Genomic DNA, 14,607 nt, shown 5'->3' with positions numbered 1-14,607 from the left:
GACCTGACTGCAGTTCGTCATCGTAACCGATTTGAGTGGGCAAATGCTCACATTCGATGGCTTCTGGCACTTTGGAGAGGTGTTCTTTTAACGGATGAATCCCGGTTTTCACTGTACAGGGCAGATGGCAGACAGCGTGTATGGCGTCGTGTGGGTGAGGTCAACGTTGTGGATCGAGTGGGCCATAGTGGTGGTGGGGTTATGGTATGGGCAGGAGTATGTTATGGACAACGAACACAGGTGCATTTTATTGATGGCATTTTGAATTTTGAATGAGATACCGTGATGAGATCCTGAGGCCCATTGTTGTGCCATTCATCCACGACCATCACCTCATGTTGCTCATGATAATGCACTGCCTCATGTTGCAAAGGATCTGTACACAATTCCTGGAAGCTGAAAACATCCCAGCTCTTGCATGGCCAGCATACTCCCCGGACGACCGCGTGTTCCTGATCCCGCCAATATCCAGCAACTTCGCACAGCAATTGAAGAGGAGTGGACCAACATTTCACAGGCCACAATTAACAACTGATCACCCCTATGCGAAGGAGATGTGTTGCACTGCGTGAGGCAAATAGTGGTCACACCAGATACTGACTGGTTTCCAATAGATTGGTCTAATCTGAATCCAAAACTGGAATCAAAAACATTTTGTCAATATTTGTGACCTCAGATTGTTATTCTGCTGTTAAACTATTGTAACTATTACAAATAGTAACTTGTCATTTATTTATTTTGGATAGCTGTAATCATGTTAAATTTAACCAATTTGTTTGACAGTGAATGTTGATACCAAATCGGTCTCATTCAATGCAGAAAAAAATATTTATAAGTTCAGTCTAATAAATCAATATTTGCGTATTGCATTCTTAGCAACATGTTAACATGAAACAACTGGAGTCAATTGAGAGTGGAGTCTGTTTTTTTTTCAACAGTATGTTTTATTGTTCTATTTTAAAACGGAGAAAGGAAACTGATATGTTTGAGCTGTAAAGCTCAGGTAAAAGGTCTTCTCCCCCAAATCTATTTAGTATTTCAAAAACCGCAAATATCAAACAACATGACATAAAATATATATCCTTTAAATCCAAACATCTGAATACTATAAACACTTAACAAGATGATATGTTCTCTATCAGATAGCGCAACACAAGAAATATACAAAATGGTAAAAGCCACTATATACTGTATGTTTTTTCATAAAGAAAACAATTCCTCGAGAACTTGCTCCATTACTTTTCCTTCCTTATGGAAGGAGGTCCATGGGATATGCTGCTGAAATGGTTAAAAGGGCACAGACCCATTTCTTTAAATGTCCATCAGGACATTTAATGTTAACACTCTGAATCCTTGCAGTCCAGTTCACAATTTTTCTTCATACTTCATCTGTTCTGAAGCTTGTAGTAACAGCCCATCACGCTCATTTTAGGCCTTTACACTGTACATGAGCAACTGAGTAATACGTACTTGTATATGTAATATACTAGATTGTGTGTACTTGTAAATGGCTGCATCCCAATTCACATACTATCTGTCCTAGAATACTACAGTATGTCCCAAAACAGTACATTAAAAACAGTATAAAATTAGCACCAATAATCTTAAATATATCGATTTTAAAGGGGGGATTTTATAGCGATGCCATAGAAGAACCATTTTTGGTTCCCTTAAGAACCTTTCAGTGACCAGTTTTTAAAAGAATCATAAAGAACCTTTTGTGGAATGGAAAGGTTCCATGAATGTGATGCCAATAAAGAATCTTTCTTTTGAAGAGTAAAGGGTTCCCTGACTGCACACTGTTTCTAGTGGATTTTCCAAGTGTGCATTAGCGCCAACTGCAAAATGGAAACAGAGGCGTTTGTGATGACTCGTTTCAGAGTTCCAGTTGTAGAAATTTGTCAAGGTTGCAATAGCAATAGCCATTTTTAAATGTATGATTCTAAAGGTTAAAGCTGCAGTTCGTAACTTTTTTGGGTTATACATATTTGAGCAAGTACATAACCAGCCAGTGTTCAAAACTATCTGCTTGCCTTAATCATTGCCTAGCTCGATTCAAAACGGTAAGCTTGTAATAATGTTGTTAATTCCAGTGGTACTGGTGGATTTCCACGGGAAATTCAAGCATGTCTTTGCGTCATTATGTCACATCTGTACACATAAAGAAGATGTCCTGGCTAGTAAGCTATATTGCGTGTGAGGATGTTTATAGCCTTTTCTCAAAACACTTGATATAATTAAACGTATCAATTTGATGGCGGATACAGAAAGGTTCAAACCACAATCACCAGTGACAACTGGAGATTCACCCGCTGTAAAATGCAAAAGACTTCGGAGTGGCTACAGAAAAAAAGAGACTGCAACCAGGCCGATGCGAAAACAAGGATAAATATCAGAAGGGCATTAAATCTAGTCACGCAATGCTGATATTGTTGCCATTAACAATTTGAGAACAAAGTAAAATTTGCACGGTTTGACGTGATATGATAAGCGATTGTTAGATTTAATCAGCGCGATTTTTTTCGCGCTTTTTTTCCCCTTAGTTGGACTGCAGCTTTAAGTGGAAAGAAGAATTTAGCACTCTTAAAAATAAATGTTCCAAAAGTGATGCCATAGCACTATAGAATCATTTTTGGATCCCCAAAATAACCTTTCAGTACCCATCTTAAAAGAACCTTTTTTTTTTTCTTAGTGTGAAGAATACTTCAATAATCTAAAGAACCCTTTTCAACTATAAAGAACCTTTTGTGGAATGGAAAGGTTCCATGGATGTTAAACTCGCTTCATGGAACTATTGATGCCAATAATGACAAACAATGCATAGGATAAGCATGTGCATTGGGAAGCAGCCAACACAGTCCCATGACAAGTATTATTTAGCAAATTCATATGAATGTGCATGGTCTCTTCCCCTCTAAGGTTTAGGTGTAGGGAGTGGAGATTTATGAATTCTCATGACATGGGGTTGTAACGTTTATATGTGTTGTGAGTGTTCTGCATGTAGGTATCCTGTTCTGTATATAATAGAGATTGGTTACTTGCTTGCTTTGACAGATATAGTGTTGGAGTCTACTGAGTGAGCATGATCATGTATTGGAGCCCTTAGTACATGGCATCTTCATATATGTCTGTTCTGAGGCATAATAAAATTCCTCCTCCCAGCATGAAGATGGTGGCGCCCCAGCCCAGCCCGTAGCCCCAGTTGAACTCGTGATACGTTTGCAAGACTTTGCCATCAATGAATTTGATCGGGTAGAGAACCAGAGCACACGCCTGGAGGACCACTGCAAGAGAAAAAGACAACATATCAGAATAAATACATAAACGGGTGGTCACACTGCTTTTTTCATTCCATTGACTTCCATTCATACGCATGTAAATTTTGCAGACAGGGAACTCAAGCTCATGCAAAGAAGTTTTGCAGTAAAGCGCAATCCAAAGTTCAAGTTTGGTGAACCCTGACCTGCAATCTGCAATTGCAGACCTGGAAAACCTCGTATCACGGGAAGTTGTGTGACTAATAGAAGATCAATAAGTGACGGCACGACCTCTCGACTGAATTAAAAGAACACACATTTTTTGCAGTAAGTGGAGTAGATTGTATATTTTTACATTATGGATTTATTATTTGTTATTAGTCTAGTGTGACTGCGACTTAACACAGCGATAAGTAACAAGAAGTTATGTGTAACAGTGATTTTAAGCCAATTACAAGGTGTTGATAGGATTAATGTGAAGCAGAGCCTAAACCTCTTTATCATGGTAAAATTACTGTAAAACACCCCAGTGTGGCTTATTGCTTTTATAAAATAGCTGTAACATGAAATACACAAATGTTCAATTTAAGAGGCCATGTTATGCCCATTTTCAAAGTCTTGATTTTTGGAGACTACTAGAATATGTTTTCATGCTTAAAGTTTTTTTTTAAAAAAAGTGTTTTAACATATGATTGTTGCAGCACCTCTCATCCCAGTCAGTCAGTAACGGTTTAGCTCCTGTATCTATGAAGAACCTCCTTCTGAAAAGCGCAGTGTGCTCTGATTGGTCGACTGGACCAGTGGGTTGTGATTGGTCATCCGCTTTGTCACGCCCCTTATAACCACGAGTTTCAACAAACTACTAATGCAACTCAACCAGTCCTTGCAATTTTATTTTGCGGGTATGCCTTGGGCTGGAATTATTTAAACAAGCGATATTGTGACACAAAAAGAAAGAAAACTCAAGACTACAATGGAGGTGTTTCAGTGAGTTACAGTGCGCACTGATGAGAATAACTTTCTTTGGAGTTCTTTGTGACTTTGCAGACAATTACACAACATTACACACTAAAGAAAGTTGAAAATGTGAAAAAAGCATAATAGATCCTCCTTAATATTTTAATTAATTAATGCTAAAATCTCAAAGAACAATTATTTTGCCAAAATGCCTAACAGCAGTGCTCAGTTCCCACTTTTTAGCCATGCTTTCGGTACAAGCAAGTTGCCATTCAATGACCCGAGTGATCTAGCAGGATTATATTTAGTAATCATATTGCTAAGGTATGCAGAAGCAGTATGAAATCAATTTTAGGATTTTAAAATCAATTCTGTAAGAAACAAGTAGTGTGTGGGGTAATTTAAGTGAGGTGATATGATTCCTCAAACATTGTTGCAGCTGCATTCTTAATTCTTTGTAAGTGTTAGATAGAGCTTTTTGTTAAGTCAGCCAAAGTTCTGTTCTGTAACGAATGCAAGTATGAGGTGCTAATTAATTTGTGGGCATCTGGTGCAAGAGATAGAGTCATCTGCACGTAATTTAAAGAAAAAAGTATTTTCCACAAATACCCACATGACATTGTACAACCTGAAATGACCTTGCCTTGTCATAAAAAAGGTCTAATTATCCAATACTTTAAGAGACTCATTTACCTTCAGGGTGTGCAGGGGTCTCTGTTTTCTTCTACTATCTTCTATATTTTAATGAGATTTTTCTCTCCATTTTGATTTTATCACCCTGCCATTTTTTACCTTATGCCACAGAACAAAAATAATAATAATAATAATAATTTTCAGGTCACAAAAGAAAACATGATAATCATAAAACAGGTGTATTCAAATTCCTGTCTGTATGAACCGTAAATCAGATTTTAATGTATTCTTAAATATATGAATGCATATTTTAATTCATTTATTAATTAATATACTAAATTCAATGCAAGGTGCTTTAGTTAAAAATGTCTCCCAAATGCATAAATCTATAAGTAAATGACCCACATGTCAACGTCTGATTCTTTGGGTTGGAGGTTTGTGTAATGTCTATGCCTAAGTATGTGCAATAATGATAGAGATAGAAGATAGAAGCACTAATAAGCAATCAGCCAGAAAAGTTACAACTGGAAAAGATCATGTCAATCAAATAAACAGAGGACAGAACTCAATTCCTGTTTGAGTTAGCAAGTCCCCCTCTGTAAACAACAAATTAATGAGAGAAATTGTGCATGCTACCATGCTGCAGGGTCTGGCACAGTGTGTGTAGAAGACCTGCCAGCTTGACACACACACACTCCCTCAGGGTCTCCTCACACTCCTCTGCTTCTCTGTGCGAGACTGAAACAGCTTCTTGGTGCTGCTGAGTAATATACTGTTAAGCTCCTATGAATTTGTTTCATATAAATATGCTAATAAAACCACAGACTATAACAAACCCGATCTCAGAATAACACACAGCTTTCGAAATCAACAAGTAAGATAGCTTGATACATCTGCACACATCTGTGCGGCATGACCAAACAGAACGCCCTTCAACCAAATGTATAGGTTGAGCCAATGTTGTTGTGTCGGGCTGCATTCCCAAAAAGCGTCATTAGCCAACTGGTCACAAGTTACAGCATTGCCAACATAGGTCAATGATTCAGTTTTCCCCCAAAATCATTGTTCCAACAAATATCCATAAACAGTAAAAAGATCTGACTACATACAGCTCATACAATGTGCACATAAATGGGAATGTCTCATATTTTTTTCTTGTACAAAATTCTCCAAATTAACTTGCTTATTGGCACAGCCATTACATTTTTAAAACAGTAATATACTAAACCTAAACTAATCCTGACAAACTATATATCATTTGAAAGCTTATAATCTCTAGTTTAAATCAATTTGCAACAGGAATATTTTCAACTCCTAAGGCGTGTTCAGACCTTTATTTTGAAATAGTGATGAACATGAAAAATCATGAAAGAATGGTAGAAACCTCAGTTTGTTTTCATGCCAAGATAGCCTCCATTCAATTGTTTTAGAAAAAAAGGTCTGAAAATGTTTTAAATATAAAGAAAAAAATAATAGATTCACCAGTTGTGATGTGGCAGCGAGCTATAATGCACATGTGTTCTTTTTATGTTTCTTAGAGGTTGAATTCATTTCAAAATCTTCCAATACTACTTCTGAATAGGATATCTACTTCATAAATTGTATGAAAATTGTAAAAATAATGGTTCAGATGATCAGATCACTCAAACAACATATGGAAATGGAGGCGCCCTTATATGGGCAGTAATGTCAACTAGTGGAAAAGTTGGGTACTGCGCCCAAACAAAATCTCACTGAAAGCTTATTTTTTGAGATATCAACCTAAAATTTGAAACACAACTTGTTCAGATTTTTGCCTTTGATTTTTTTGCAGTTTTAGAGTCCACCAGGTTTTAAAAATATATATTTTATATAAAATATGAATAATAATGTACATTTTCATAAACTCAAACTTCTATAACTTTTTTTCTGTTTAACTGTCTTAATTTATTTCACTTCTACAAAAATCTGCCAAGTGGCTTCTTAAAAACAAGACCAATCTTACATCTATATTCCAAAGCATTCTTGAATTACAACCATTTAAGTTCGGAATGTGTATTTTCATGTCTATTAAAAAAAAGGGGGGTGCTTGATAATTAGCATATCCCACTTTATATTAGGTGTGCAACTTGTAATTACATGCAGGAATTCTTATATGTAGTGCAATTTAAATGCATCGTGAATTTTTTTTTTCAAAGTTGTAAATAAAACTATACTGATTATAAGATTTATATGATTATTGGAGTACGTTTCAAAAGAAAGTTCTCTTTCTACTTCAAAATTTCACATTTAATTCAATGTATTATCTGCGTTTTTTTTTGTAATTACTTGTGAAATTTACCAGGATATTCTGAGTGAAAATTGTTTTTAAAGTAAATCCTACACCATTTATTTTCACTGTACATACATGTACACAATTAGTCATTGTATCAAATGATTACTTTAAATGTTAGTACACAGTAAAAGGCATTTAATATAAAGTGTTACTTCAGCACCAGCACGACATCATTAATGCCAGTTTTAAACTGTTGAACCAATGTGGTTCAAATAGCGGTTTTGGAAAACATTGACTAGCACTTCTCCAGTCAAGTCAAGTCATCTTCATTTATAGCGCTTTTAACAATGTAGATTCTTGTTCTTGAATAAAGATATTTTCCAGCTAAAGTTAGTTTTGATTTATTCACTTCCGTCGCAAGGATCATTAGTTATTATTTACCGCTAAGACGACATCGTTCTCTCTACACAGACTTTAAACGCGAACCTGTGAGAAACACTGATGGCGCTCACGTGCGCATTAAGAATTAATATAGTTATGTGCATATTGAATATATGTGCGCAGGTTTGTAATTCCCTACAAACCATGCCTAAAACTACTTGTCTGGCCTTAAAACATTTTTGACAGAATTTGATCACTTCGGGGTAGATACGCGAAACCAAAATTATCCCAACAACGCTTTATCTGTAGAGTGGTAAAGGGATCATACACAAATGAATCCTACTATGATTGTTAAGCAGTGTGTTACGCTGTTGTACAGGAGATGCATCCCAGAGAAATGTCTTGAAAGCGCCACAGAAACTCTGTGAATCAATGGCTCACTTAAAGACTCAAGTCTCTGCATATTAATCTGAGATAGGAGACAGACAGTAATGTAACAAAGAAACACATGGTCTTTATGTTTCTAATAAGAAATTACATTGACATTCTTTGAAGGGGTTGAGTGGACATTCCAACATTCCAAGCCAAACAAACTGGAACTATCCTATTCCAAAGGTCTTGGTCTCAGACTAATTTATTCATTGTCTGATACATACACACAAAAAATTCAAGTTCCAATCCGACTGTCTAGCTTTATGACATTTCCAGCCATCAGGGTGCGCAGGTTTTTAATAAGTCCCCAGGCAGTATAAGAATGAAGATCTAGTTAATGGATTTGCCAACATTTGTAAGGTTGACGTTTTGTTGGAGACAGTTAATAGAATATAAATGAGATTGTAATAAATACATGCCGTGGTACAGTTGTCACATACAGTTTAAACGTTTGAAAAGCAGTTAAGGGAAAGTAAAATTATTTCAAGGTTGGGAAGTTGAATTGCAAATAAAATTAGTAAGACTCATTCTAGTGTCTGAAGAAAACGTTGACCCAAATCAAATAAAAACCATAATAATGTATGGTACTTATATTAATATTTCAGCAATGTCTTGAAATCGCCACAGAAACGCAGTGAATCAATCTGCAATTGGCTCACATAAAGACTCAAGTCTTTGAGTAATAATTTACATGGTCATAAAAAAATATAAAAAAATGAAAAAAAGAGCTGTAGAGAACAGTATGTTTAAATTCATTCATGGATGTCAGTTATCTAAATGGATATCATTCCCACCCACTGACGCAGTGCCACAGGAAAGGGAACAGATAGATCAATATCATGCTTTTGAGGATATTTACCTCACATTTTATATCAGAACAGGATATTAAAGCCCAACTTCACTTCCCCCAAAAATGCATGGAATGCCGAAACTGTTATGGGACACATTCCTCTATGTGCGATGTTGTTCCTCCAGAAATATACGCACTTTCATTCGCATCCTGTTTTTCCAAAAAAGGAAGGGATATGGTTTGTGAGTCAAATGTTCTGACTAAAATGTTCTGGGATATGTTCTATTCAACAACAGTGCCTTGTGACTTCACATGTCATCTTAAGGGAGATTACACAATGAATGAAGAGGAAATTAAGTCATTGCACAACTAAAATAAATGCTGTGAAAAGATGCCGAGCTGACCATGACAGCTCAATTCACCAGTAGAGTTTACAGAAATGAACAGGACGAAAGTATAACAATAAATATTTGTTTACACAAGCGTCATGGTTACATTTGGCTGGGTCGGATACAACTAAATCTAGTCCGGCGTTCAGATTCAGAACAGCACATGAAGCCATACTAAAACCTTGTCAGTGTGTGTGTGTGTGTGTGTGTGTGTGTGTGTGTGTGTGTGTGTGTGTGTGTGTGTGTGTGTGTGTGTGTGTGTGTGTAAAGTAAGTTAGGCATGTAGTAAGTGAATGAGTGTGTGGGTGGAGTGAATAAAGTAAAGGACACAAAGTGCTGAACAGTCATGAATGAAAAATCGCAGAAATGAGACCAATGAAAACACTTGGTCTAGGTGTAAAATATTGAACACATCTGGAAATGTTGACTTTGATGCATTTTATGCGTTTAAACAGTACATTTTTATTTCAACTGTGTACATCTCCCTGGCTGTTCCATGTTCAATGTGACATCATACATCTGCATCTTGGCAAAGTCTTCCAAGTTTCCAAGTTATAAAACAAGTTGCCCATCACTGCACTCTTCCAAGTAAGAAGTTGGAAATTTGGACTGTCTAGGTAAAATACAAATTCGCATAAAAAGAACTTATTTTCACCAAAGATACATCCGTATTCTTCCTACCAAACAAATTAATATGTTTGTCTGTGAGCGTGTACATTTCCAAGACTAACACAAATAAAGCTTCCTTTCTTTTTTGCACATGAAACAACACACACACACACACACACACACACACACACACACACACACACACACACACACACACACACACACACACACACACTCCATAAGTAGACTTTTATCCACATAAGGCCGGAAAGCAATTACAGCTGGTGAAGAAAATGCAGCCGTAACAACATTCCCAGTCACAACATACCAACCGAATGTCTCTTTTTTTACTGTACTGTTTTTATACTTTAATTTTAGACAAGCAAGATAAATTAAACTCATAATATATTCAAAAACAATTATACAAAATTAATAAATGCAGATACATATATTTTGTGGCCTTTAAGTATTTTATATTTACAATGTAAAGGCCAATTTACACTGTCAATGCCGACAGTCACCAGATTACAGTATGTCACTTCTCAGACATCCAAAGACCAACAAACGGTGATTCAACATGTTTGATTTGCAAAAAAGAGAGCCGACAGATGCTGAAGGGGTAACACACTGATCCGACCAAACCTGACGGAGTGTCTGTTGCTGTCTGCCGGTGCCGTGTGAATTGGCCTTTATACAGAAAACCATTGAGATGGGGATTACACGTTTTTCATATAGGCATCACTGTTCATCCTGTCTGAGCATGTGCACTGGCTACAAGACCCGTGGGTCTCAACCCTGGTCCTAGGAACCCATCGCTCTGCACATTTTAGGTGCTTCTCAGTTAAAAGTCCTTCCTATACCAGTGCTTCTGAGGCTTGTAGAGTCCTCTTCCGCATTCAACTCTAGAATGAGGCGGGGTAGTAAATGCGCATGGCTGTATCATAAATGTTTTCACCCCCACAGTCATGGCACAAAAATTGGGGCAAAACAGTTTATATTAAAAACCTGTGACTTTCTTCTGCAATACAGTGAATGAAAACTGTCTGTGTTCATTATGGACAGTTTAGCATTTTACTTCTAACTAAAAGAAAACAGTTCCACAATTTTTTCAGGACCACAATTTTGTCAGGACCACTATCGTCAAAGATGATTGACAATTAGCATAAAGTTTGGATTGGCCAGACGACCGTACGCATCGATCTACTGTGGAAGACTAACCCCTGACCTGACGCACAGCGCAATGACGAACGTGGAAGCTGAGGGGAAAGAGCAAAACAAAACACTGGTCGCGAATTAGCCATTTTTAAGATAAATGTTGGAGGATTTTTTATATAGAGGAGCTTCAGTTTGTTGCACAGCCGCGAGAGGCGTCTAGGCACGATACTCCTACTACATCATACATGCGTTTGTAATTCTTGTGGCGCAAGTCGACTTGCCTAGTATGCGTATGGTCGTCTGGCGGAAGCTAGTTATTTTAGATTATAAAGTTATACAAATGTCTTACAAAACCCATGGCTTCGCTTCAGAAGACCCCCTGGAACCGTGTGGAGTATTGTTATAATGGATGGATGCACTTTTTTGGGCTTCAAATTTTCTCCAGCCATTCACTCCCATTACAAAATTTGGTAATGTAATATAATTAAATATATTTTTTTATATAATTCCAATTGCATTTGTCTGAAAGAAGAATGTCATGTACATCTAAGATGACTTTATTTGAGTAAATTGAATAAATTATAGGCTAATTTTCATTTTTGGTTGAACTAACCCTTTAAGGTTGACAAAATGGGCAGAGAGGTGGTTCCCCAGGACCAGGATTGAAAACCACTGCACTAGTCTACGGCTTCAACAAGTTAAGAGATGGGGAGTATAAGAGAGAGAGACATGGAAAAGTTGACAGGATAGCAGGAGTAAACAATGTATCAATTCGCCTTACAGGCAGATTCATTCTCCACTCTTAAAAATTAAGTTCTTCAATGGCATTGTTCCATGAAGAACCTTAAACATCCATGAAACTTTTCCATTCCAGAAAATGTTCTTTATGGTGGAAAAGGGTTATTTTAGATTTTTTTAAATGTTCTTAAAACAAAAACAGTATTTTAAGAGTTGTTCACTGAAAGGTTCTTTGGGGAACCAAAAATGGTTCTTCCATCAGTGCAAAAACCCTCTTTGGGAACTTTTATTTTAAAGACTATACTCTATTCTTATCGCACTGAAATAACTAAATTATTTAACTGAAATAACATCTTTCCATCTATTCTCTCTATGCCTTCATAAACTCTGTTTTCCTAGACAGCGTTACGTACACCAATGAGGAGAACTGTCTTACATAAGAGGAAATATGTCTTACATAATGTCAAAAGACTGTTGGCAAGTAGAAAGCAGTTTTTTTCAGCCGTTTCAAAGACTGATGCATGTGTAAACTGAGTGTTGTTCCAATGAGAACAGCTGTACTCCTGGTCCAAAATTAATACTTGCCAAATGAGAGTAAATAAAACAGCGAGTACATAAAATGTTACTTAGCAGTTGATGGATAACATTTTCAGCAATTGCATTATTAGCCATGTTTAAAGGGGTCATATAATGCCATTTTTGTACAAGTTAATATGATTCTTCGTTTGTAATATACTTCTGATTAATTCTCATTCGAATTGAAAGAAAACTCTTATTTTACCTGGTCAAAAACTATTGTTTTCAGCACGCCATTTAAGTGCATGTGTCTTTAAATGCTAATGAGCTTTGCTCACCCCGCACCTCCACTTCTGTGGGGCGTTTTGACACAACACACGTGGAGTGTTGCCTTGACAACAGTTGAGGGTATATTTTGGAGAAAGAATGGCAGCGGGAGTCCCTGAGGACACATCTGTGCAACCGTATCAATTTGAACCGGAGTCGGAAACCAGAACAAGATGACGGCCCCGAAAAAGTTCGACAATTAAGGCTCGAACAGGGCGTTTCTGAATGGTTGGTTAACGCAATGTCACTTTGATCTATCTTTGTATGTACTGGCAGGGTAACTTTAGATTCACAAGTTCACACTTACGAATGATCAGAGAGTAAACGGTTATGCGTATGTGGCGTGCTGAGAGTACTCCCCCCATCTCTGGTTAGGAAGATAACCATGCAAGTGTGAGGAGATGGGGTGGTGGAGGGATGCTAAAAACTGTCGAGGAATATGGGTGATTCGACTGTGTATATTTATAGGTTTTACTCATGCTGATTGAGTGGACCTGTTGATTACTGATTGATGACAGCTGGTTGTAATGACCTGATTGCTTGATCATTAGAACGTGTTCCTCCCGAACCTTGCTAATAAAACATCATGTAGTGAGCTACGAACGTTATGGGCCCTATTTTAACTATCTGAAACGCAAGTGTCAAAGCGCAAAGCGCAAGTAACATTGTGGCGGGTCTTGGGCGCTGTTGCTATTTTCCCGGCGGGATAAATTACTCTTGCGCCCGGCGCAAATCTAAAAGGGGTTGGTCTGAAGTAGCTTCATTATTCATAGGTGTGGTTTGGGCGTAACGTGAACTAAACCAATCAGAGTGTCCTCTCACATTCCCTTTAAGAGCAGGCGCGCTTGTTCCATGGCGGATTGCTATTATAACGGCGGATTTGCCAGCGCACGCCAGGAGCAGTTCACAGCCGAGGAGACCGACGTTCTCGTCAGGGCCGTAAAACACAGAGAAGTGACATTGGGGATGATGGGAGAAACCCACCCAAATTAGCTTCGGTTAAACAGGCGTATAATTTGGGTAAATGTGTAGCCTAATCTAGATTTTTTTTTTTTATCTAGATAGATTTTTTTCACATCTTCACGGACACAACAATGATTTCCCTCGTGTGTTAATATTTGTCCTTGTAATAATGTATGATTTGCAAAAATGAAAACTGCTGCGTCTGTTTATATTAGAGAATCAAAGTGTATGCGCGTTGTTCACACGCTACATTATGGCCAAGCACGCACCCTTAAAATACCATATGACTAAAGCACAATGCGCCACTGTCTTTATACTGGGTTTTTCCTGGTCAGTGGCGGAATTGCTTTCTAAAACTGGAAAATAGCACCAGGGAACTTTTGCGCCGGAACACGCCTCCTCCTTTCGCCGAACCGCCCCCGCGAGCGCAAGTTCATTGACCGACGTGCGTCTGTGGAGGGAAAAGTCCGCTGTGCACGGGTGCAAAATAGGAATGATACATGCGTTGGTGTACAAAGTCAATTGCGCTGGGTGCAAGATAGGGCCCTATGTGTTTACAGATGTATACGTTGGTTCATTGACAGATTGATGTTACAGCTAATGGTCATGATCATTCTAGACTTTTCGCATGCAAAATGTCTTCAGACACTGCAACGGTCGTGATATGACGTCTTTACCAAACATAAACTTAGAATGCAGGGAAATGCGAAACTTTTCGCATGAGCTTGCGTTTGTGGTCTGACGCATTTGCATGAGTATATGGAAGTCAACAGAACGAAAAGTGTAGTGTGACCGCCTCTTAACCCTAACAGTCCAATGAGAGTTAGCTGACATGTAGTTGCAAAGTTACTTGTAGTTAGTAGAATGTCTAAAGTGGACCATCAAAATACAGTGTAACCTTGGGTAAAAATATTAACAATTTCATAGCTGGTATGAAGTATTAATGACCTTGAATGGTTTGTTTTTTGTTGTTGTGGTTTTAGTGGGGCAAAAAAAATATTTTGTACTCTGTTGGTGCTCTAGTGAGTATACAGGTTGCTGACCTCAGATCAGATTGCTTATGTCCTCTGCCCCAGTGCCATTACCCCATTGTTACGATTAAACTAACGGAGGTTCTGGAACAGCATGTGATTCCTCACATGGAACATGCATTCCTGAAGTGCAAATTCAGATCCACACACACTGATATAATAGCTAGTGAGGGTT

At 37.7% G+C, this 14,607-nt stretch overlaps 1 protein-coding gene across 1 annotated transcript in view; it reads right to left on the bottom strand.

The window, feature by feature from the left end:
• Positions 1-909: 909 nt before the first annotated feature.
• The window catches only part of LOC306995198 (transmembrane protein 47-like), a 30,091-nt gene continuing 16,393 nt past the window's right edge, over positions 910-14,607 (bottom strand). Inside the window, exon 3 of the mRNA XM_079606563.1 lies at positions 910-3,284. Within this exon, the coding sequence (XP_079462689.1) occupies positions 3,103-3,284 (182 nt within the window). The 3' untranslated portion in view covers positions 910-3,102. The remainder of the gene's footprint in view (positions 3,285-14,607) is intronic.

Source organism: Phoxinus phoxinus (genome assembly GCF_949152265.1).
Source record: "Phoxinus phoxinus genome assembly, chromosome: 3".
In the NCBI taxonomy this organism is placed as follows: Eukaryota; Metazoa; Chordata; class Actinopteri; order Cypriniformes; family Leuciscidae; genus Phoxinus; species Phoxinus phoxinus.
This window is presented reverse-complemented; position numbering and strand designations above follow the sequence as displayed.